The 24,908-nt window shown below is 38.8% G+C and overlaps 1 protein-coding gene across 3 annotated transcripts in view; it reads left to right on the forward strand.

Annotated features, from left to right (window-relative positions):
- Nucleotides 1-24,908, forward strand: part of PRDM5 (PR/SET domain 5) — a 257,297-nt gene that overhangs the window by 115,817 nt on the left and 116,572 nt on the right. For 2 of the 3 annotated variants that reach the window (XM_062199684.1, XM_062199685.1), the window contains exons 4-6: nt 13,721-13,895; nt 16,354-16,528; nt 18,620-18,741. In XM_062199684.1, coding sequence (XP_062055668.1) covers nt 13,721-13,895; nt 16,354-16,528; nt 18,620-18,741 — 472 coding nt within the window. Of the gene's footprint in view, nt 1-13,720; nt 13,896-16,353; nt 16,529-18,265; nt 18,359-18,619; nt 18,742-24,908 lie in introns of all 3 variants that reach the window. The other variant, XM_062199683.1, reaches the window with a different exon arrangement.

The following is a 24,908-nucleotide window of genomic DNA, read 5'->3' on the forward strand; positions in this document are numbered from 1 at the left end:
GGTGCCAGATTCTGTCCAGGTTGCTCCTCTTCCAGTCCAGCTCTCTGCTGTGGACCGGGAAGGCAGTGGAGGATGGCCCAAGTGCTTGGGCCCTGCACCCTCATGGGAGACCAGGAAGAAGCACTTGGCTCCTGGCTTCGGATCGGCGCAGCGTGCCAGCTGTGGCGGCGATTTAAGGGGTGAACCAACGGAAAAAAGGAAGACCTTTCTGTCTCTCTCTCTCTCTCTCACTAACTCTTCCTGTCAAAAAATAAAATAAAATAAAATGAAATAAAAGATTTAAATTCTCCATCTTTCAGGTGTCAAAACTGGTGGTTTGAAACAATAAGCTTCTTGTTCACACAGCTAATTAATCTAGAATGATCTGTAGAACCCTGGGCAGCCCCAAGCCTATATTGCTAGTTATTGTGCAGTACCCTTTCTGGTTTCAAGGAATTAGGTTCATTTATTACTTAGTCTCTTCTTTTTTGAATCATAATGGCAATACATTAATTAATTAATTCTAGGAAATTATGAAGAATAGATTAGTAGAAGACAACTGCACAAAATTCCCTGAATTCTCTTCATTAGAAAAGAAGGCTTGAGTCCCGTGTTATAGTGTAGCAGGTTAAGCCTCCGCCTGCAATGCCAGAATCCCATTTGGGCACGGGTTTCAAGACCTGGCTGCTGTACTTCCAATTCAGATCCCTGCTAATGCACCTGGGAAAACAGTAAAGGATGGCCAAGTGCTTGGGCCCCTGCACCCTTGTGGGAGACCCGGAAAAAACTCCTGGCTCCTGGCCTTGGCCTGGCCCAACCCAACCCTGGGCTTTGCACCCATTTGGGGAGTGAACCAGTGGATGGAAGACCTCTTTCTCTCTTCTCCTCTCTCTGTAACTCTTCCTTTAAAAAAAAAAAAGATTTAAAGATTTTAAAGAAAATAAGCTGTATTCATACTTTTGTTTAGTTATCTTTTTCTTTTGGGAGTACATTGATGTATGTGTATTTTTTTCTCTAAAATGACGTTTGATAAATCTTTTTAAAACCAGTTTTAGATAGTTAACTTTCCTCAACTTTATGTTGTCAGATGTTTAGACTGCTGTGACTTTTTGATATTACAAATGCCTTATGGTTGAAATAACTAGCTATAAATGATGTGTAAATAAAATAAAGCAAAACATAATAAGAGTAAAGTACATGAAAAAATTCAAATAAGGGCCAGTAATGCTAGAAGTGAATAATAATTGTACAATCACTCATTCTGTATTGTAGCCAAGTTGTAATATTGTGAAAAACCAAGGATGAGGAATATCTGATTTTGAAGAATTATGATGTTGAACAGCTTTCTGAATGTTTTCAGCAAGATCACCTGGAACCATTGGGCAAGAACCAAAAGCAGGCTGCTGGTTCCGTCATAGTCTTAGGAAGGCATCCCTAAGATACCAATGCAAGGAGTGAATTGATTTGTGGGGGCAATGAGTTCAGAGGTATCAGACACAAATTCCATGACTGGAAATGAAAGATGTAATAATCAGAAGTGAACCTCAGGATCAGAATACTGAAGGAGCTATCAGAGCTGGAGTACAAAGTTGTAGCAAGGCTAATGACACTAGAGAGTCCCAGAGCATTGGAGCAACACTCTAAATTCTTCCTGCCAAAGGTCAGGTGATTGAGCCTGGGGTGAGCCCAAGAGTGGGGAAGGTGACTCCAAGGGGCTGCAGAGATTAGGAACATGGCTGGTGCTGACCATCAGAGCTTTAGGAGGTGGGAGAGAATAACAAAGAGGAGTTCCAGGAATTGGAGGGTGATTCACAGTCAGTGCAGAGAGGGCAAGCAGGCAATTAAAGAAGATACTACTTACACTACTGTGTAGCAAATGGAAAGGAAAGAGATTGCAGGCAGTGGTCGGGAGTGTAGATAGAAATATACCTGGATATCTCAATTAAGTACATAGATTGGAATAGTACCTTTGCTGTATTCTGTCTTCTTATTATATTTTTCTCAACTAGTGAAAAAAAGTGTTTGATTCTTTGGAGCCTGGCATGCTGCCATTACTCAAAATAAATTAAAGTTTGGTTGATACATTGAAATTTTATTACCAGCCTCCTAAGTAAATATGCTGTGTTTTATGATTGCAGTTTTAGTTACTGGTATCACATTTTAAAATTAAAGATTATTATCTTCTTTTGGTAATGTGAGAACCCATAACGAAATTAGTGACCAACATGCTAGAAAGATATTTCAATTAACTTTCTTGAATATTGATCAGATATGCAGTAAGATTTATGATTCTGAAATCTTCATTAGTTGAGTCCTTACTTGCTTTGGGTAACTCTCTCTTATTGTGGTTTTCAAACTGAATTAATTTAACGAGATCTCTCTTTTACTGAATGTTTATTTTTATTTATTTATTTTTGTTCAGAGTTAACAGTTGATGACAAGATAGGAAATAATAGTTGCATGTGCCGCTGCAGGCAGTTTTAGCTGACAGGGATCCCCACAGTCACGCACTGACTTTTTCTTTAGCCTGGGGAGCCAACTGGGGTCTGAAGCAGCTGCCAGGCTTGGAGCAGGGAAATCACCCTGCTTCCTTCCCCTCCCCCACTCCCGCACCGTGCCATACTCTGCCAGTGCTCCTCTGTTCCACTCTGCCAGTGTCAGAATCAGCATCAGGAGGAGACACCATCTTAAAGAGAAATGAGAGAAAACTGCAGAAGCCAGTGCCAGTGGTGTTACTGCGTGAGGGACAACCTTGTAGACCCACAGGGACATTGAGTTCTGCCTGCAGCAGGACTGCAGCAGGGTTCCCTCCTGAACAAAGGAAGCGAGAACACACTATCTGCTTCACATCACCCCAGTAAGAGCTCCTGACAAATAGCAGGGAGGAAACACCATCTTAAAAAGCAAGTACAGGGTACCCTAGCTCATGTTCCTATAACTAGGGGATTTTATCTGAGGGATAAATCCATGGTCCTTACTGACTTTAAGTCTGCCTAGAGGGTTGTCAGGGGATGTGGCATCCACTTAAGCCTGTGAGGCACTCCCTTCCTCTCTATATCACTGGCACCTGTACTCAAACTGCCAGAAAGTTTTCAGTACTCCCATGTTTATAGCAGCTCAATTCACAATAGTTAAGATATAGAATCAATCCAGATGTACATCGACTAATGACTGGATAAAGAAATTATGGTATATATGCACTATGGAGGGCTGGTGCTGTGGCATTGCAGGTAAAGCCACACTGCCTGCAGTGCCTGCTTCCCTTAGGGGTGCTGGTTCAAGACCCAGCTGCTTCACTTCCGATCCAGCTCCCTGCCATGGCCTGGGAAAGCTGTAGAACATGGCCCAAGGCCTTGGGCTTCTGTACCCGCGTGGGAGACCCGGAAGAATCTCTTGGCTCCTAGCTTCAGATTCGTGCAGCTCCAGCTCATTGTGGCCAACTGGGGAATGAACCAATGGATGGAAGACCTCTCTTTCTCTCTCTGCCTCTCCTTCTCTATGTATAACTCTGACTTTCAAATAAATCTTTAAAAAAATATATGCACTTTGGAGTGCTAATGAGCTGTATAAAACAAACAAAAAAGAAAATGAAATCCTGTGTTTTGCAGCAAAATGGATGCAACAGGAAACCATTATACTTAGTGAAATAAGCTAGTCCCCAAAAGACAGATATTACATATTTTTCCTGATATGGGTAACTTATAAGAATATATAAGATGTATAATGTATTGCAGTGAAATGGACATTTTTTGATTTGATGATTATTTACAGCCCTTGTCTGTACTGTTGAGGGACAGTTATTATTTTTTTTTCTTCATAATATTTGTTGAAATCTCTACTGAATATAGGGCTAATCCCTTATGAGTATAAATTAAACTGAAAATAAATCTTTGTAAAAATTATAAGTGGGAATAGGAGAGAGAAGGAAGAAAGGTTAGAGCATGGAGAGGGGAGGTAGGGTAGAAAGTATCCCTATGTTCCTAAATCTGTATATATGAAATACATGAAACTTGTATACTTTAAATAAAATTTTTTTAAAAAAATGATAGAACAGACAGGCAGCTGGATCTGGGAATGCTTTGGCGCTTTCCATGGAGGGAGAAGCCTGTGGGGCTGAAAGTGGACCCTCACTCCCTGTAACTGTGAGAGCCTTATGTGCTATTACTGTGGGAATTCTGTGATTGCACGATAGGGTCAAACTTCAAAAGTAAAAGATAAAGATTCTAAAATTTGCAGGAATGAAATGCTAGATCAGCTTCAGGGGATCTCCAATTAGACTGACAGCTGATTTCTCATCAGAAAGCCTATAGGCTAGAGAGAATGGAGAGACACAGTTCCATATCTTAAAAAGAAAAAAAAAAAAAACAAAAAACCCTGTCAACCAAGAATACTGTACCCTGCAAAGCTCTCACTATGAATGAAGGTAAAATAAAAATCTTCCTTAACAAACAGAAATTGAAATAATTTGTCATCACTCATCCAGCCTTTACAAATGATTCTTAAAGATGTGTTACACACAGAAACACAGATAGTTATCATTATGAAAGAATGTTCAGGCAGAAAATCTCCTAGTAAAAGTACAAAGGCAATCCAAAGCAATCAATAGGAATAGTTATGGAAAATTTGCAGGGCCAAGTTGTTACTTATCAATAATAACCTTGAATGTAAATGGCTTAAATTATTCAAATAAAAGATACAGAATGGCTTAATGGATTAAAAAACCAAATCTTTTCATCCAAATGGATTAAAAGACCAATCTCTTTGCTGCCTGCAGGAAGTGTATCTCACCAAAAAGATATGTACACAGTGACAGTGAAAGGATGGAAAAAAATTGTTCCATGCTAACAGAAACCAAAAAGGAGGAGGATTAGCCATCCTAATATCAGACAAAATAGACTTTAACACAAAAACTGTTAAAAGAGACAAAGAAGAACATTATGTGATGATTAAGATCAATTAAACAGAAAGATGTGACTATAGTAAATGTATATGTACTCAATTCTTGGGGATCCGGCTATTTAAAACAAATGTTAATGGATGTAAAGGGAGACATAGATTCCCATACAATAATAGTACCAGACATCAACCCCTCTCCCCATCATTTTCATTAGTGGACAAATCAACTAGACAAAAATCAACAAAGAAACAACAGAGCTAATTGACACTGTGGGTCAAATGGACCTAATTGATAGCTACAGATCATGTCACCTTACAGATAAAGAATACACATTTGTTTCATCAGTGCAAGGAACTTTCTCTAGGAGAGACCATATGCTAGACCATAAAGCAAGTCTCAACAAATTAAAAATATTGAAATCATACCATGTATTTTTTATGACCATAATGGAATGAATTTAGAAATTAACAACTTGAGAAACTCTAGGAAATATGCAAACACATGGAAAATGAATAACATGCTCCTGAATGAACAGTGGGTCATAAAAGTAATGAAAAGGGAAATCAAAAAATTCCTATATGCGAACGAAGATGACAGCACAATATATCAAAACCTATGGGACACAGCAAAAGTAATGGTAAGAGGGAAGTTTATAGTAATTAGTACCCACATCAAGAAATTGGAAAGGCATGAAATAAATGATCTAACAGTGCATCTCAGAGACCTTGAAAATCAAGAACAAACCAAACCCCAAATTAGTAGGAGGAAAGAAATAATTAAAATTAGAGGGTTCAACAAAATTGCAATCACAAATGATACAGAAGATCAGTGAAATTAAGAGCTGGTTTTTTTGAAAACATAAACAAAATTGATACACCATTGGCCCTACTAACCAAAGAAAGGGGTGGGGAGAGAAAGTCCAAATCAATAAAATCAGAGATGAAATAAGAGATGTCACAATGGACAGCACAGAAATTTTAAAAAAGGGCCTGCACCGTGGTTCACTTGGTTAATCCTCCACCTGCGGTGCCAGCATCAGATATGGGCTCTGGGTTCTAGTCCTGGTTGCTCCTCTTCCAGTCCAGCTCTCTGCTGTGGCCCAGGAGGGCAGTGGAAGATGGCCCAAGTGCTTGGGCGCCTGCACCCACATGGGAGACACAGAAGAAGCATCTGACTCCTGGCTTTGGATCAGCTCAGTGCTGGCTGTAGTGGCCATTTTGGGAGTGAACCAATGGAAGGAAGACCTTTCTCTCTGTCTCTCTCTCTCACTGTCTATGACTCCTGTCAAATAAATAAAATTTTTCTTAAAAAAAATCAGGAATTACTGTAAACAGGCATATACCAAGAAATTGGAAAATCTAAAAGAAATGGATATACTTCAGGACACATAGAATCTACCAAAGTTGAGTTATGAAGACATAGAAAACCTAAACAGACCAATAATCAAAATAGAGATTAAATCAGTAATAAAGACCCTCACAACAAAGAAAAGCTCAGCTCTGGATGGCTTCTTTGCTGAATTTCACTGAAGTTTAAAAGAACTAATTTGAATTCTTCTCATATTATTCAAAACAATTGAATTCAAAACAGACTTTTTCTAAGAGACCAGCATTATCTTAATTCCAAAGCCAGAAAGGGATACAACAAGGAAAGAGAACTATAAGTCAATATAAATGGAAAAATGTACATAGATGCAAAAATTTTTAACAAACTAATAGCTAATCAAATCCTAGGGGGATTTGTTCCTGGTATGCAGGGATATTTCAACATGCGCAAATCAATAAATATGATGCATCAAATAAAGAAATTGAACAATAAAAACTGTATGGGTAGCTAAATAGATGCAGATAAAGCATTTGAGAAAATACAACTTCCTTTCATGGCAAAAACTTTAAGCAAATTAGGTATAAAAGGAATGTTCCTTAACACAGTCAAGGCAATATTATAACAGTTCTACAGGAAGCATCATATTGAATGGGGAAAAGTTGTAAGCATTCTCACTAAGATCCAGAAAGACACAAGGATGTTCACTTTCATTATTGCTTTTATAGTTCTGGAATTTTTACCCAGAGCCATTAGGCAAAAAAACAAAAACAAAAACAAACAAACAAACAAAACAAATCAAAGGTATACAAATTAGGTGTAGGAAGTCAAATTATCCCTGTTCACAGATGACATGATTCTGTTAGGGGAAACCAAAAGACTCCACTAAGAGACTACTGGAACTCAAACTAGAGTTTTAAAAGTTGCAGTATGTGGGGCGCTGGATTCTGTCCTGGTTGCCCCTCTTCCAGGCCAGCTCTCTGCTGTGACCCGGGAGTGCAGTGGAGGATGGCCCAAGTCTTTGGACCCTGCACCCGCATGGGAAACCAGGAGAAGCACCTGGCTCCTGGCTTCAGATCAGTGTGGTGCGCCGGCCGCAGCACACTGGCCGCAGCAGCCATTGGAGAGTGAACCAAAGGTAAAGGAAGACCTTTCTCTCTTTCTCTCACTGTCCACTCTGCCTGTCAAAAAAAAAGTTGCAGTATGTAAAATTGGAATGCAAAAATGAATGGCCTTTGTATACATATGCAGTGCCATGGCTGAGGAATTACTTCTAAGGTCAATCCCACTCACAATAACTTCAAAAACAATTAAATACCTCACAATAAATTTAACTAATGAGGTGAAAGATTTATGATGAAAATATTAAAGAAAGAAATAAAAGATGCAAAAAAATGGAAGAATCTTCCATGTTCATGAATTGGAAGAATTACTATCATAAAAATGTCCATATTACCAAAAACATTTTATATATTCAATGCGACCCCAATCAAAATACATAAACTCTTTGTGTGGTCCCAGGGGTAGATCAAACGAATACTCACAGAGGCCAGATTTCAACTACCCTCAACTCCACTCCCAACTGAGTAAAAAAAAAAAAAAAAAAAAACACCATAAATTGTCTCCAACATGCCAAACAACAAACATAGAAGCCGAGGTAACAAGAGCAAGGAAGACACTATGACGCCCCCAAATGAGAAAGACACGGCAATGCAAGATTATGAAGATGAAGAGATAGAGGAAATGCAAGAAGCAGATCTCAAAAAATTGATAAGAACATTAAGAAGTTCTCAAAAACAAATTCTTGAACTACAGAAATCCTTAATGGACAAGATAGAAAATCTATCCCGTGAAAATGAAATATTAAGGAGAAATCAAAATGAAATGAAACAACTAGTAGAACATGAAACTGAGATAGTGACAAAAAACCACAATGAAATGAATAACTCAATAGATCAAATGGCAAACACATTAGAGAGCCTTAAAAACAGAATGGGCGAAGCAGAAGAGAGAATATCGGAATTAGAAGACAGAGAACAGGAAAGGAAACAGTCAAATCAAAGAAAAGAAGAAGAAATCAGAAATCTAAAAAATACTGTCAGGAATCTACAGGATACTATTAAAAAACCCAACATTCGGGTTCTAGGAGTTCCTGAAGGCATGGAAAGGGAGAAAGGATTAGAAGGCCTTTTTAGTGAGATACTAGCAGAAAATTTCCCAGGTTTGGAGAATGACAGAGGCATCCTAGTACAGGAAGCTCATAGAACCCCTAATAAACATGATCAAAAGAGATCCTCACCATGACACGTTGTAATCAAATTCACCACAGTGAAACACAAAGAAAAGATCCTAAAAGGTGCAAGAGAGAAACGCCAGATTACTCTTAGAGGATCTCCAATTAGACTTACAGCTGACTTCTCATCAGAAACCCTACAAGCCAGGAGAGAATGGCGAGATATAGCCCAGGTACTAAGAGAGAAAAACTGCCAGCCCAGAATATTATATCCTGCAAAGCTCTCATTTGTGAATGAAGGTGAAATAAAGACCTTTCACAGCAAACAGAAATTGAAAGAATTTGTCGCCACTCGTCCAGCCCTGCAAAAGATGCTTAAAGATGTGTTACATACAGCAACACAGAAACACGGTAACCAATATGAAGGAAGGTAAAGGAAGGAAACCTCACAGCAAAAGATCACAGGAATCTCAAACCAGATATTAGAAAATATCTTTGGCAAATGGCAGGGCAAAGTTACTCCTTCTCAATAGTCACATTGAATGTTAATGGCCTGAACTGTCCAGTTAAAAGACACCGATTGGCTGATTGGGTTAAGGAACAAAATACCAGTGACATTCTTTTTGATGTTAAAGAAAAGGTGTTTGGGCCAGCGCTGTGGGACAATGGGTTAAAGTCCTGGCCTGAAGCACCAGCATCCCATATGGAAGCCAGTTCTAGTCCTGGCTGCTCCTCTTCTGTTCCAGCTCTCTGCCATGGCCTGGGAAGGCAGGAGAGGATGGCCCAAGACCTTGGGACCCAGAAGAAGATCCTGGCTCCTGGCTTCAGATTGGCACAGCTCTGGTTGTTGCGGCTGGTTGGGGAGTGAACTGGTGGATGAAAGACCTCTCTCTGCCTCTGTCTCTGTAACTCTGACTTGCAAATAAATAAATAAATCTTTAAAAAAAAGAGTGCTAAAATTTATATAGAAACACCAGAGACCCTGAGTAGGTAAAGCAATCTTAAGCAATAAAAACAAAGCTGGAGGGATCACAATACCAGACCTCGAGACATACTACAGTTAAGTTATAATCAAAACAGCCTGGTACTGGCTCAAAAATATACATGTAGACCAGCAGAACAGAATAGAAACACCTGAAATCAATTCACTTTTACATCCAACTAATCTTTGACAAATTAGCTAAAATCAATCCCTGGAGAAAGGACAGTCCTTTTACCAAAATTGGATCTGTACATCCAAAAGTATGAAAGAAGACCCCTACCTCACACCTTATACAAAAATCAACTCAAGGTGGATCAAGGATCTAAATCTATGGCCTGATACCATCAAATTACTAGAGGAAAACATCGTGGAAACTGCAAGACGTTGGCATAGTCGAATACTTCTTGGAAAAAAAAATCAGAAGCACAGGTAATAAAAGTGAAAGTATACAAATGGGATTGCATCAAGCTAAAAAGCTTCTGCATGACAAAGGAAACATTCAACAATGTGAAGAGTCAATTAACAGAATGGGAGAAGATATCTGCAAAGTATGCAGCTGACAAAGGATTAATATCCACAATCTATACAGACCTCAAGAAACTCAGCAACAACAAAACAAATTAGCCAGTTAAGACATGAGCAAAGAACATGAACAGGTGTTTATCAAAGAATTAAATGCAATTGGTCAATGGAAACAAGAAAAAATAGTATTGCTGTTCATCAGGGAAATGAAAATGAACACTTCAGTGAGACTTCACCTCACTTCAGTTAGAATGCTATTATACAGAAATCAAAAAACAATAAATACTGGTTAGGATGTGGGGAAAAAGATATCATAATGCACTGTTTGTGGGATTGTAAACCAGTACAACCATTATGGAAGACAGTATGGAGATTCCTCCAAAATCTGAAAATAGTTTTACTGAATGACCCAGCCATCTCAATCCTGGGAAATGAAATCAGCGTAAAGAGTTATCTGTACCCCCATATTTATTGCAGCTCCATTTATAATAGGTAAAGATTCTAATCAACCCAAATGTGTATCAATGATGACTGTGTAAAGAATATGTGCTAGATTTACACAATTAAATACTACTCAGCCACAAAAAGAATGAAATCCTGTCTTTAACAAAGTGGATGCAAATGGATATCACTATGTTAGTGAAATAAGCCAGTCCCCAAAGGCTTATATAATGCTTTCCCTGATCTGTGGTAAGTAATAGAGTACAAATAATATAATGTATATCAGTGAAATTGATGTTCTGAGCTTTGATTATTGTTTACAGCCCTTGTCTGTACTGTTGAGGAACAGTGTTTTTTGCTTTTTACTATTGGTTGAAGTCTTTACTTGGTGGGGGTTATGCTTATCATTATAAAATACACTTGAAGTATGTCATTCTTAAAATGAGTTAACAGTCATATAGAAGTTAATTCAGTTTTTTTTTTTAATGAGAAATAACTTCTTATGTATAGGAGGTATAAAATCCAAAACTTCCATGAGTGCTGAGAATATTTTAGGAATATCCTTTAACTGAAGCTAATGGTTATATTTGTTTTAAGGGTTTAAGCTTTTGAATTAAGCCTTTCTTCCACAGTGTTGTATGAGTATGATCATAACTTCTCTCATTTCCATGAAATTTAAAAATATGTTGTGTTTTTAAAATTATAAAACCATCTGTACTTATAAAGTAAATCCCCAAACTATACAATATTGAATGTACAGTAGCTTCTTTCCCACCCTCAACATAACTGTATAGACAATTGTGTGTTTAATTTTTCACGAGTATCCTGTTTGTGTATGCATGCATGTGCACATCCATGCATTCTCTACACACTCCTCTTCCTCACCCTCTTGCCCCTTTCATTTTTCTCTTCTTCCTTTAGGTAATTCAGAGCTCTGATACAGCCACAGGAAAGAAGACTTTTCTCTGTGTTCTATGCTTTATGGAGTGTCTTTTCTGGGTGGAGCTTGCTTTCTTTGTCCTTCCTACCATTTGCCCATCAGGAAGGTTTCAATAAATTCAGATTGTGCTTTTCTTTTCTTTATTCTCAACAGCAAAACTAAGAAATCTCCTCAACTGTGGAAAAGAGAGCAATTTTGGGGGCTTTCTCCTGAGAACAGAAGCCCCATTTCTAGCTTCCCTAACGACTGGCTCAATCCAAGAGGGACTTTTTCTTCTACCAGTTGATTCCAAGTGTGATTTCTATGGGATATCCTTGGAAAGAAATTTTTTCTTAGCTGCAGTTTTCTTCTATTTGTTTTGTTAGTTGAAGTTCCTCCTGCCTTAGTTGTCCATCATTTCAACCATGTTTGATTTCTGTCTTCAGGAATTTTCTAAGACATTTTAGTGTGTTGATTGGTGTTGGTTGTTTCATTTTCTTCTCTGTTCTGTCATTTCTCTGGGATTCATGGAGGCTAAGTGGTGAGGGCAATATACGATGGCTTTGCCAGCATCTTGAGCCTTCCAGATGTATAGTCTTTTTTTGTATTTCTATTCCAGTTTTTCAGAAATTCTTTTAGGAAAACAATTGTTTGAGGTTTCTCTGGTTTGTCTTAGAGTTTGAAGGTTCCCCCCCCAATTTTGCATTTAATTTTATCCATTATGAAATAATTGGCATTTCATTGCTATTCTCAATGAGTAAGCAACACTATTGCTTGACAGTCTGAATGATGGACCTCCACAAGGTGTTACCATGCACAAGACCAATTAATGATGTGAAATTCACGTAAAAGTTTTATTCTTTTACTTGATATGTATAGATGTCATTATCTTTTTAAAAAGATTTATTTATTAGAAAGAGTTATAGAGAGAGAGGAAGAGACAAAGAAAGCAGGATCTTCCATCTGCTGCTTCACTGCCTAGGTGGCTATAAGAGCCAGGGTAGGGCCACGCTGAAGCTAGGAGTTTCATTTGGATCTCCCACATGGGTGCAGGGGCCCATGTACTTGAACCATCTTCTGCTGCTTTCCCATGCCATTAGCAGGGAGCTGGATTAGAAGTATAGCAACCAGGACATGAACTCGCACCAGTTAAGAGATGCCAGTGTTGCACACAATGTCTACCTGCTGCTGGCTTCATGTTACTATCTTTAATTTTTTTTTCATATTAATTCAGAAGAACAGAGAACTGACAGAGTTAACTCCCATCTACTGGCATGCTCCTTAAATTCCCAGAGTTGCCTCTGACTGGGGCCAAAGCCAGGAGCTGGGAACTCAATCCAGATCTCCCAAGTCAGTGGCAGGAATCCAGTCACTGGAGTGATCACCTGCTACCTCCCAGGGTCTGCTCCAGCAGGCAAACAGCCAGGCACAGAGCTCAGGACCTATGATATGGGACACTGGCATGTCACTCACATCTTAACTGCCAGGCCAAATACCTGTTCCCAGAATTTTTAAAAATAAATTTATTTTTAAAAAAAGGAAAAGAAAAGGAAAGAAAAAAATAAAAATGGGACCAGCATGCTGGCATCCCATATGGGCATCAATTTGTGTCCTGGCTGCTCTAGTTTTATTTCAGCTCCCTGCTAATGTCCGGAGAATAACAGTGGAGGATGGCCCAGGAAGATGGTCCCACAAGGGGGGACCCTCATGAAGCTTCTGGCTCCTGGTTTCTGCTTGGCCCCATGCTGGCCATTGCAGCCTTTGCTGGGCGGGGGATGGGAGGTGGGGGGTTGTTTGTGAACCAGCAGGTGGAATATCTCTCTCTATCTGTGTGTCTCTCTCTTTCTGTCTGTAATTCTGACACTCAAAATAAATAAATAAATCTTACAAATTATTTGTATTTTATTTGAAAGGCAGAGAAACACACAACAGAGACGGAGAAACAGAGAGACTTTCCATCCACTGGTTCACTCCCCAAATGTCCAGGACAACCAAGGATAGGCAAGCCTGAAGCCAGAAGCCTGGAGCTCCATCTGGGTCTCCCATGGGGTGGCAGGGATCCAAGTACTTTAGTCAACATCTGCTAATTTCCAGTGTGTGTATTAGCAGGAAGCTAGATTGGAAGTAGAACCAGGACTCAAACCAGGCACTCTGCTATAGGGTGGAGGTGTCCCAAGCAACATGTTAACTGGTGTGCCATGCCCCACTATTTTTTTTTATTGTATATATTTGTATTTTATTTGTTAGGTGACTGAATATTGTCACTTTTCTTTTTTCAGCATCCAGATCAATTGAGGATATAGGAAAAAATACATTCTTAACGTTTGATGGGCAGATGGCACTCAATTATTGTGTCCTAAATTGATTTCTTAATTACTATCAGAAATAACAATGTTTCAGCACTTATTTTTTTGTTTGTTTCAGGAAGGGGAAAATATTTTCTATTTGGCAGTTGAAGATATAGAAACAGATACAGAACTTCTGATTGGCTACCTGGACAGTGACATGGAAGCGGATGAGGAAGAACAGCAAATGATGACCGTGATTAAAGAAGGGGAGGTTGAAAATTCTAAAGGACCATCAACAGCTGGCAGAAAAGGTATTGAATCTTTAATTTGTGATCTGAGAGATTAAAAATTGTAGAACAAGTGCAGTTTGGACCTTTTGAATTACGATTGCATTGTGGTACACTGTTCTCCAAATAGTTTTTTACAAAACTGCTCTCAGAGGATATCCAGCTTTTTGCTTTTTTTTTTTTTTTTTTTTTTTTGCAGCTGGACAGGAATGCTGTGGGTGGGTGATAGATGTGTAGATGTGTCCTGTAGGTCTGCCAATGTCAGGGTCAGCCCTGCTTTATTGGGATACGTCCTGGCTTTTGGTGCTCTTGCTGGTGCATTGTGGTTGCAAATTGTCAGGATTTGTATACTCTTCCCCTTGCCCTGGCTCTGTCACTCATCCGTCTGTCACAGTGGGCAAGGCACTGACTCTCTGAACATTTCCTTTTTTCATCTGCACACGTGAAAAAGTGAGTTCAGAGGTCAGGTGCACAGGAGGACCCTGCCGGATCCTGGGGGATTTGTTCCTGGGCCTCATTCCTTTTAGAGATCTTTTGGGAATCTGCAGATTCTGGGAATCTTTTCTTATTCTGATCACAGACCCGGGCAGGATTGCTAGGTTGTCATAGTTTAATGACTAAAACCTTAGAATAACGATAGGCTGGACTTGCACAAATCACTTCTGCAATTCGGGTGATTCCACTTGCTTCTCACCTGTAGAGGAATAATCAAGTTCTAGTAAACCTTGTTTGCGCTGTTTTGTATTTTCTTTTTTATGACATTAGAGGGGAAAATCAGTGATGTTATAGTAGTTCACATTTTGTAATTGACTAAGTCTGAGTCCATTCTGGCTGCCACAACAAAATAATCTTAGATGAGGTAATTTATAAAAAAAAAAGAAATCTATTTCTTACAGTTCTATAGCCTGGGAAGTCCTAGTTTGATCAAAGTGCCAGCCAATATAGTGTTAAGTGAGGGCTGATGGCTCCTAGATGTCACCTTCTCCATGTGTCCTCACCTAACACATGTGGGGAATAAGCTTCCTGGGCCCCTTTATGAAGAGGTGCTAAGCTCATTCAGGAGATGGCAGAGGTCCTGCCTGTCCATGCTTTTCCAGGGAGGATCAGGTTTCAGCATAGGAACCTTGTAGGTTTTGTGTAGCACAGACACTTCAGAAGTGATGCTGGTTTCGTTAGTTGCAGTGTGGATAATACTTCTCATAGGAATTTCCTATTCTAATTGTATGTTATTGGCTGAGACAGTGGGAGCAGTCTCTTGCCATTGCCAGCTGATGTTTGTTTCCTAATTGTAGATTCTGTAAGGGGCAGGTGAGGAAGGGCTCGGTCTGTTTTGTGTTCTCCCTGCACTATTTGGAATGTCAGATTTGCAGTGATGAAGATTATTTCTTTTGTATTCTGTGTTTCCACATTATTTTTTTTTCTCTGTTACCACAGGGCTTGTTATTACTGTGTTCATTATTTTAGTTTAAAAGTAAATTCCCTACTTATCTGTTGCCCTGATTTCTGCTTCAGTTATCAAAATACTAGTTTTTATTGTCTTTGTAAAACGAATTAGCAAAAACTCAAAACAAATTTTTAGCCATGAATCAGGTACCAGTTGCTATTTTTATTTAGAATTCTTAGTGTATTGTATAAACAAACAAACAACAACAAAAATAAAAGTCCCGAAAAAGAAGTCATTCAAATATGTAACAGTGAAGAAATTGGTTACATAAATTATAGTGCCTTATGTTTAAAATTATTTTTGACCTGAGATGATGTTAAATCGGAAAAAAAGAGTAACATATAAAATTATGTGGGAAATATAGTCACAGATGTAACTGTTCCTAGACTGTGCGTAAAAGATCTATGTACAAAAGACAAGTCAGGCTGGAAATACAGCAGTTGCCTATTCATGATGTCATTACTGGTGTTTTTTATTTTCCTTGTTTCTTGTGTGTATGTGTTTTCTAAATTAATTTCATTTGATAATAAGATAAAATTTTATGCAATTTAAATAGCACACTGAAAACTTTGGGCAGAGCTGCATGAGTCCACATGGGGTAGGGGAGCCTCACTCACTGCAGCCCTGTTTTTATGACCGTATTCTTTTTTCACATAAATGTGAGAGTCCCCTTGGTAATTTAACATAGTTTGCCTCGGTTAGATTTTTCTCTTTGTGAAACTAAAAGTGAACTATAGATGACCCATTTTAGGAAAAACTCTTGTTTTGCCATTCAACATATAGAATGCTTTTGTGTTTTGAAAAGTTAACATTAAAACCTAAGTTAAAATTGAATTTCATTACCCATTAATTGGGTAACACAAGTAGAATGATTTTAAAAATAATATATTTCTAGTAATATTCTCTATAATTTTCTGTGGACAATGCTATGGATATTCATTAAACACAGTTCACTTTATTTTAAAGTAAGGGTAAAACTGCACAGTTCTTGGCTGTGGATTTTTATCTAATAAACTTGCTTTCTTTATAAATGCACAGATCTCCTTGACTGTAAAGACGACTGTGCCTGTCCCCATTGTGAATCAAGCTTTGCCAGTGAGGAAATTCTCGCTGAGCATCTTCAGACATTGCACCAGAAGCCCACAGAGGAAAAAGAGTATAAGTGCAAAAGCTGTGGGAAGAAGTTCCCAGTTAAGCAGGCTTTGCAAAGACAGTGAGTATCTTAAAGAATATCTTTCAAGTTCTTTGCTTAATTTTTCCTTTAGCGTCACTGATGGTTTTAACAGATATTTATGTGTGTGTGCATGTGTGTGTCCATGTGTCTACATGAGAGAGATTTAGCATTCTTCATTGGCACTGACATTGCTATTACTGTATTCATTATTTTGGTTTAAAAGTAAATTCCCTACTTATCTGTTGCCGTGATTTCTGCTTTGGTCATCAAAGTACTAGTTTTCATTGTCTTTGTAGAATCAGCAGAAACTCAAAACAAATTTTTAACCATGAATCAGGTTCCAGTTGCTATTTTATTTAGAATTCCTAGTGTCTTTTTAGGATAACATTGATTTTTGAACTGTTCTGATTATGAAATTTAATAAGGAAACATTGTTATAGTAAGGACTCTTTGTCCATTTGCTAACTTGCTATTCAATATCAAACTCACTGTTTCATTAATCTGAAATACAGATGTCATACTATAGCTATTGCTTGGAGGTGACAGATCAAGTTTCAGTTGTCTGCATTTGATATTCCCTCTGGAGTCAGTTAAAGAAAAGTTTAAGGAATGGGGAGCGTTCTGAGTATAAAAAAATACATGAATGTTCGAGGAAACACTATTTATTTCTTAGCGACTTTGGAGGAGAAATTTCAAGATGAATAGATGAAGGATATGACAATATGGTGAATTCAGTGACCCCACACATGTCTGTATATCCTTTAACAACTTATATAACACATTAATTATTCTTTTATTGAAATGTTTTATAGAATCATGAATTACAATTTATGTTGGAAACATAAAATTAGTCTTCCAAAAATATTTCATGGGATCATGAATGACCTTGCATATGAATAAGAAATCTTTAACATATGGCTTAGTGTTATTTTTTTTAGGTTTCATTAAATTAAAATTCTAGAGAACACTATGATTCATATTTGAACTATTTCCATCTATTATATGCATCAAGTTTTACTTTCCAAAATTTTTAAAATGTCTGCTTAAAACTTAAATTGAATATGCTTAAAAATTAAAGCTTTTCTAGTAAAAGGAGATTAATACTTAAAGATTCTTTTTTTTTTTTTGACAGGCAGAGTGGATAGTGAGAGAGAGACAGAGAGAAAGGTCTTCCTTTTGCCGTTGGTTCACCCTCCAATGGCCACTGCGGCCGGCGCATCGTGCTGATACGAAGCCAGGAGCCAGGTGCTTCTCCTGGTCTCCCATGGGGTGCAGGGCCCAAGCACTTGGGCCATCCTCCACTGCCTTCCCGGGCCATAGCAGAGAGCTGGCCTGGAAGAGGGGCAACTGGGATAGAATCCGGCACCCCGACTGGAACTAGAACCCGGTGTGCCAGCGCCGCAAGGCGGAGGATTAGCCTGTTAAGCCACGGCGCCGGCCAATACTTAGAGATTCTGTTGCAGGTTTTTAAAAAATAAAGCAAGAACTATATACTTTTTAATAAATATATTTTAAATATAAATATAAATATACTTTAATAAATATACTTTAAAACTACATTCCAGTCAACTTTTATTCTGTGCAAGTGATACCCTTGCTTACTAGTGCTTTTAGTTAAATCGAGAGCTACTAAAAAACCTTAAAAGGCAGAAGACTGAGTGAAAGGAGAGATCATGAGCATGACTTTATTCAGAGTTAACTTAATGCATAAGTTTTTGTCTTGGACTTTCAGTGTTTGTTTTTCTGTCTCTCTGTTTCTCCCCATTTCCCTCTCAGTGTTCTTCATTGCACAGCGAAAAGCAGTCTGAAGGATTCTTCGCGAAGTTTTCAGTGTTCAGTTTGCAATTCTTCCTTCAGTTCAGCATCGAGGTTTTGTGTCTGAGTTATCAGATGGCTGTTGTATAACTATGGGTCATTTTTTTTTTGCATGTGCACTTCCATGCTTCTTAGTGATTCAATATCATGTGGCTACAGAACGTAAATGCTTTCCTTACCTGCATAGGTAATGCATGAAATGACTCCAGACTCCACTAGCAAGCATGTACTACCAAAGCCTGCCGTGAAGTTTGAATTTTGTAGGTTTGTCTTCACCATTCCTTCCCCCTGTGTCACTTGTTGGTTGTCTTATAGTTTTGAGCAGCACCAGGAGACGTGCCGGGGAGATGCCAGGTTTGTGTGCAAGGCTGACAGCTGTGGGAAAAGGCTGAAGAGCAAAGATGCCCTGAAAAGGCACCAGGAAAACGTCCACACTGGTGAGGAGTCATTGGAGGGTCACTATGAAAGGGGTTTCCTCTCCACAGGCCACAGCGATCTGTTTTTAATTCTCACCCTTGAGAAGCAAGCTGGCTTTTCCATTGTGTTTCACACAGATGCGCCTTCTGGCAGTGGACTCTTTTTCTTTCACTGAACGCTATTCCATTTTTCAGGTTCATTTTAGCAGCACTTATTATTTTTCTGATCTCCAAATTAATCGCAACTGTAAATCTAAGCTAGAATCTAATGGTACTTGGTAATTGTATGCATTAGGAATTACTGTTTGCAACTAACAGTTGTCATATTTCAGCATATGAAATTTTGCTTTAATCACTTGTTGATGATTATAGACATACTTTCAAATATTAAGTGAAGCCTTTCTGCTTTATTCTCTTTAGAATAAAATTCAATATTTTCAGTACATATATTCTCCTATATTAGGGGAAGTTCTCAATACATTTTGACATGGAAGTTTAATATGTTTGGAATAATAAATGATTTTTACATTCTGTGTAACATCAAATTAAATAATAAACACATATAAAATTTAACTATCAGAGTTTATCTGCTTAGTGCATGGGAGGCAGTCAGCAAATCTATTTTGATTTACAGATTGAACCCTATTCACTTGTTTGAGTAGTACCTTTTCCATAAAGGACATACACTTCTCATGTATTTGTCCTTGACTTTTTGGAAGTGGGTAGAATTATGTCCCTGGATATGGAAGAAAGTGGATTTCTTAGGCTGCTTGATGCCCATGTGGTGTGAGCGTACTTCAAAAAGTTTGTGCAAAATGGAATTAAAAGTTTATTTTGTTGCAGCAATTTTTTGAAAATCCATACACAGTTTTCCATAATATGCATTTTAGAACCTTTTTGATAACCGCTCACATACAGGAGTTATAAAACTGAAAACATGAAAATAAATTTGTAAATTTCATTTTCTTTTTTTTTTAAAATAATTTATTTATTTGAAAGAGTTACAGAGAGAGAGAGAGAGAGGCAGTAGCAGCAGCAGCAGCAGCAGCAGCAGAGAGAGAGAGACACTGAAGTCTCCCATCCGTTGGTTCACTCCCCAGATGGGTGCAACGGCCAGAGCTAATCCAGGAGCTTCATCCGGATCTCCCGTGTCCCAAGCACTTGGGCCTTCATCCACTTCTTTCCCAGGCACATTAGCAGAGAGCTGGATCTGAATTGGAGAAGCTTGACTCAGCCTAGCTGCCATATGGGATGCTGGTCTTTGTAGGCATTGGCTTTACCTTCTACACCACAGTGCTGGCCACTCTAATTCTATTTTCTTTTTTTTTTTTTAATTTTTATTTATTTATTTATTTTTTGACAGGCAGAATGGATAGTGAGAGAGAGACAGAGAGAAAGGTCTTCCTTTTTGCCGGTGGTTCACCCTCCAATGGCCGCTGCGGCCAGCGCATCTCGCTGATCCGAAGCCAGGAGCCAGGTGCTTCTCCTGGTCTCCCATGCGGGTGCAGGGCCCAAGCACTTGGGCCATCCTCCACTGCCTTCCCGGGCCATAGCAGAGAGCTGGCCTGGAAGAGGGGCAACCGGGATAGAATCCGGCGCCCCAACCGGGACTAGAACCCGGTGTGCCGGCGCCGCAAGGCGGAGGATTAGCCTGTTAAGCCACGGCGCCGGCCTCTAATTCTATTTTCAATGAACATTTTAAAGTAACCTTGAATGTCTATGTTTTCTCACCATCCATAAGATAATCACATTAGTAGCTGGTATGAGTATGACTGCAGGTTCCCACTTTGCATTATTGGCTTGGGTTGCCTGTTAAGTGTAAGCTGTTAATGAAAGTTCTGGGTGGCAGAAGGTAGGGCCTTGGGCAGTACACATTTGGGTTCATGCCTCTTACTTCAGGACTTGACAGTTTTCAGGCTTCATTTTTTTTTCTTTTGAAGTACATAGAAAAGATGACATTTTTCTGAATTCCACCTACTGGGCCCTTTTCTGTGATTGCAAAAAGTATGCATAACTTTTTGATAGACTTGTCTCCATAGTTTTCATGAAAAATGCTGTTCTGGTTAAAATGCTGTTCTTAATTTTCTCCATCTATGTCTGCAACATATTGTAACAAAACTTTCATGTCAGTTTTAAAGTTAACTTTGCTGAACTAAGTAAAAGAACAGATGTAGACTGAAACTGGAAAATTTTGCTTTCTTGTTACTGGGCATGTGGTGTTCAGGCTATGCTATAAGAGTAATTTCTTTGAGGCTTCTTGTAATTGTCCTTGGATATTATAATATTATTGATCCTGGAACTTCATGGTATTTTGTAGGAAGTAATTCATAGGAGAAATTTTTTTTTTTATTTTTTTTTCTATGTTGTGGGTCCTCTGCAATAGAAAATCTTGTTTTTGTTGATGGAGATCACTATACATATCTTTTGCTGGAGATAATACATGATCTCAGTTTCTCATTTGTAGTTTCTCTCTTGTTTCTCCCCTTTCCTTTGTGAACCACATAGACATTGGGAAAAGAGTATTCTTTTTTTTTTTGGGGGGGGGGGATAGCAAGGAAAACAATACTCAAGGATCTGAATGTAGAATCCTACGTCATAGAAAGGAGAAAGTGTCCATAAAAAGAGAACATTTTGCTATTTCTACTAATGATGGCAAATATGTTCCTTGTTAAGTGATGTGAATTGAAGTTACTGAAGGGAGAGAAGCTGAATTTTAAACCATGCAGTAATATTTTCCATAGAAATTGTAAAAAGTGGTGATAGGTTGTCAGACTAGCTGCTAACATTCTTAATCCACAGTGTTTTAAAACTCATGATACTTAAATGACTACATATTTAGTGCAGTTTTGTTAATTTCACCATTCACCTACTACTATCAGTTATGTGTTTTTCAATGTTTTTAAATTTGAATATGAAAGTCAAATATTAGGGGACTGTGCCCTGGATCACTTGATTAATCCTCTGCCTGTGGCGCCGGCATCCCATATGGGTGCTAGGTTCTAGTCCCGGTTGCTCGTCTTCCAATCCAGCTCTCTGCTGTGGCCTCAGAGGGCAGTGGAGGATGGCCCAAGTGCTTGGGCGCCTGCATCCGCATGGGAGACCAGGAGGAAGCACCTGGCTCCTGGCTTCAGATTGGCACAGCACCGGCCATGTCAGCCATTTTGGGAGTGAACCAATGGAAGGAAGACCTTTCTCTCTGTCTCTCTCTCTCACTGTCTGTGACTCTACCTGTCAAATTAAAAAAAAAGAAAAAAGAAAGTCAAATATTAGACTTACCTGAATATGGTAAAACTCAACTAGAATAAAGTCTGACAAAGGATTTGTTGGTGCTGCTTTTCTTGAAACTAGGGAAGCCTATAGGCTAGTAAGAACCTTCAGTTAGCCAAGAGGAGGCAGAGGGTGAAGGTACTGAGTTTCTTTATCCATTTGCCATCTTTCTTCTTTGCTTAGATTCTGTGTATGCTACCAAGAGACTTGGTATTCATGAGAGATAATGTTTATCTGCATTTGCAGATACAGTCGTAAATTTTTCCTGGATTTTTTCCCATAGGAGCTAAGACTTGAGTTCATACTGGGGTAGAGGAGGAGAGAGAAGGTTGAAGAGTAGAGAGGGGGGATATGTGTACTCTGTGTTCTTAGGGTCAGGTGTGCTGCACGTGGTGGCTGTGACACGTAATGCCTGTGTCATTACCAGGCAAGGAGTGCAGAGGTAAAGTGAGGGGGTGGTTGAGGATGTCTGCTTCTTCCCAGTCTGTTTCTCCTCTGACCCACCAGTGAGAAAAGCTTGGGCCTGTTCTCAAGGAGCAGTTGCCATAAGGGATGGTGTGTTAGGAACCCTGTGCTTTTACATAACAGTCAGCATGGTAGCCTTCTGAAACCTCAGAAAGTGTGGGGATTTCTCCTCACCAGCAAGCAAGCAATCCGGGCTGTAGTGGACACAAGCTGGGCCTCCTCGAAATCAGTTTGAAACCATCTCCCTGGAGATAGCATCAGATCTCACAGGTTAGGGGCTTAGTCCCAACAACCGCCCCCTCTGTAGATTCCAGTCAAGTTATTCTGTCTATGCTTCTAACCCACCCCATAACTCAGGGCTTCCACAGCTTGAGTGACTCACAGAACTCAGGGAAACACTTAGCTTTATGATGTTATGTAGGATATTCCAGCAAAGATGAGGAGAGGAATAGGCACAGGATGGGGAGAGGCACGGAGAGTTCATGCTTTCTCCAAGCACCACCCTCCAGGAACCTCTGTGTGTTCAGCTATCTTGGTGCTCTGGAACCCTATCCTGTTGAGGTTTTATGGTGACTCCATTGCATATGCATGACCTGGTAGGGAAACCCAGCAATGCCTGTCCACAGGCTTCAGTGTCTTTCCTTGAAGGTTTGGACAGGGCCCTCTGGAGTGAGGAGGGTCTTAGGACCAGCTGTCTGGATTGTTGTGCCCTGTCTTGCAGAGGGTGTCATGGGATCGCTATCACAATATCACAGATGGAATAGGGCAGTGAAAGCTTGTGGGTGGAAGATGGACATTCCAAGCTAAAAGTAGCTGGATAAAGAGAGAATATACTTTCTCAGTGGCTTCTCACATCTAAGAGATACATATTTTCATAGGAAATTGATACTGCCCATATCCCATATGGGTGCTGGTTCGAGTCCTTGCTGCTCCATTTCTGTGTCAGGTCCTTGGTAATGCATCTGGAAGAGCAGTGGAAGATGGCCCAAGTGTTTGGGACTCTACACACACTTGGTAGACCTAAATGAAGCTCCTGGATCCTGGCTTCAGCCTGGCCCAGCCTTGGCCATTGCGGCCAATAAGGGAGGGAACCAGCAGATGAAAGATCTTTCTCTTCCTATGTGTGTGTGTGTATGTGTGTGTGTGTCTCCTCTTCTCTCTCTGTAACTCTCACTTTCAAATTAAAAAAAAAAATCGCTTGTGAGAATTTTCTCCTTTAGTGGTTATATGGTTTGTCAATCACCATGAAAATTTTTCTTGACTGTAATATTTAGCTTACTAAAACAGTGAATAAAAGAGGCATCTTGAATAATAAGACTGGATTCAAAATTTCCTTATAAAAAAGTGTGCTTCTCTTTCAAAAAGATATTTCTCAATGAAATCATATCATTTGGCTATGCTGATTTTAATTCTTTTGGATTTGATGCAGAGTAACAGAGAACTAGGGTAGTGGATACATTGTATTTATGGCAGAAATGTCCATTGTTGGAATTAGGTGATCATTATGTTACGATTTGTTATATTCTGCTTTCTTTTTGTATATTTGAAGTAAAAAATTAAAAATTGACAAAACAATTTTGTGATTATATTTGGTGTTTATATGGTGCTATTATTACATTTTACAGTATATTTTGTTGTCTTTTCATTTTTTTAAAAAAATTATTTATTTGAAAGGCAAAGTGATTGAGATAGACAGAGACAGAGAGATCTTACATCTGCTGGTTCACTCCCCAGATGGTTGCAAAGGCAAAGAAAAGCCAGGAGCCAGAAACTTCATCTGGTTCTCCCATGTGGATGTTAAGCACTGGGGAATCCTCCACTGCTTTTCTCAAGCCATTAATAGGATGCTGGATTGGAAATGGAACAGCTACAATATGAATTGGTATCCACATGGGATGTTGGCATCTCAAGCAGTGGCTTTACCTGATGCCACAGTGCTGGCCCTTTTTATTTCTTAACCATTTTAAACTAAATATGAAATATGAAATGAGCTACTGTAAACATAATAATGACATAAAAAGACAAATTTGGGCTTTGTTTCCATTTGGTAACTCTTAATTACCAATATAATGCTTCATTGCACTTGATTTTACTTTATTCTGTTTCTTGACACTAATTGCATAAAGCATGTGCTCATCAATTTTGTGAATCTAGTGCTAGAAAGAAGAAAATATATTCCATCCTAAAATCTCAACTGATTAAGTAGACTACTCTATTGGAATATAAGGGAAATAGCAAAATATGTGAATTGATAAACATTTTTCTTATATAAACACCTTTTTAAAATTTTATTTTTGATTTTTTTTGTTAAAATGTGCTTTTCTCTTTTAATATTGTATTAGTACATGGAAAAGTGAAAAACCTATTTTATAGTGTATAAAGTGGCTTGTCAAGCTAAGAATTTCTCAAATTTATTAAGAAAGGATTTAAAATACAACTTATTCTTATCTGAGTTT

The sequence above is a fragment of the Lepus europaeus genome, chromosome 8 (assembly GCF_033115175.1).
Source record: "Lepus europaeus isolate LE1 chromosome 8, mLepTim1.pri, whole genome shotgun sequence".
Taxonomy (NCBI): domain Eukaryota; kingdom Metazoa; phylum Chordata; class Mammalia; order Lagomorpha; family Leporidae; genus Lepus; species Lepus europaeus.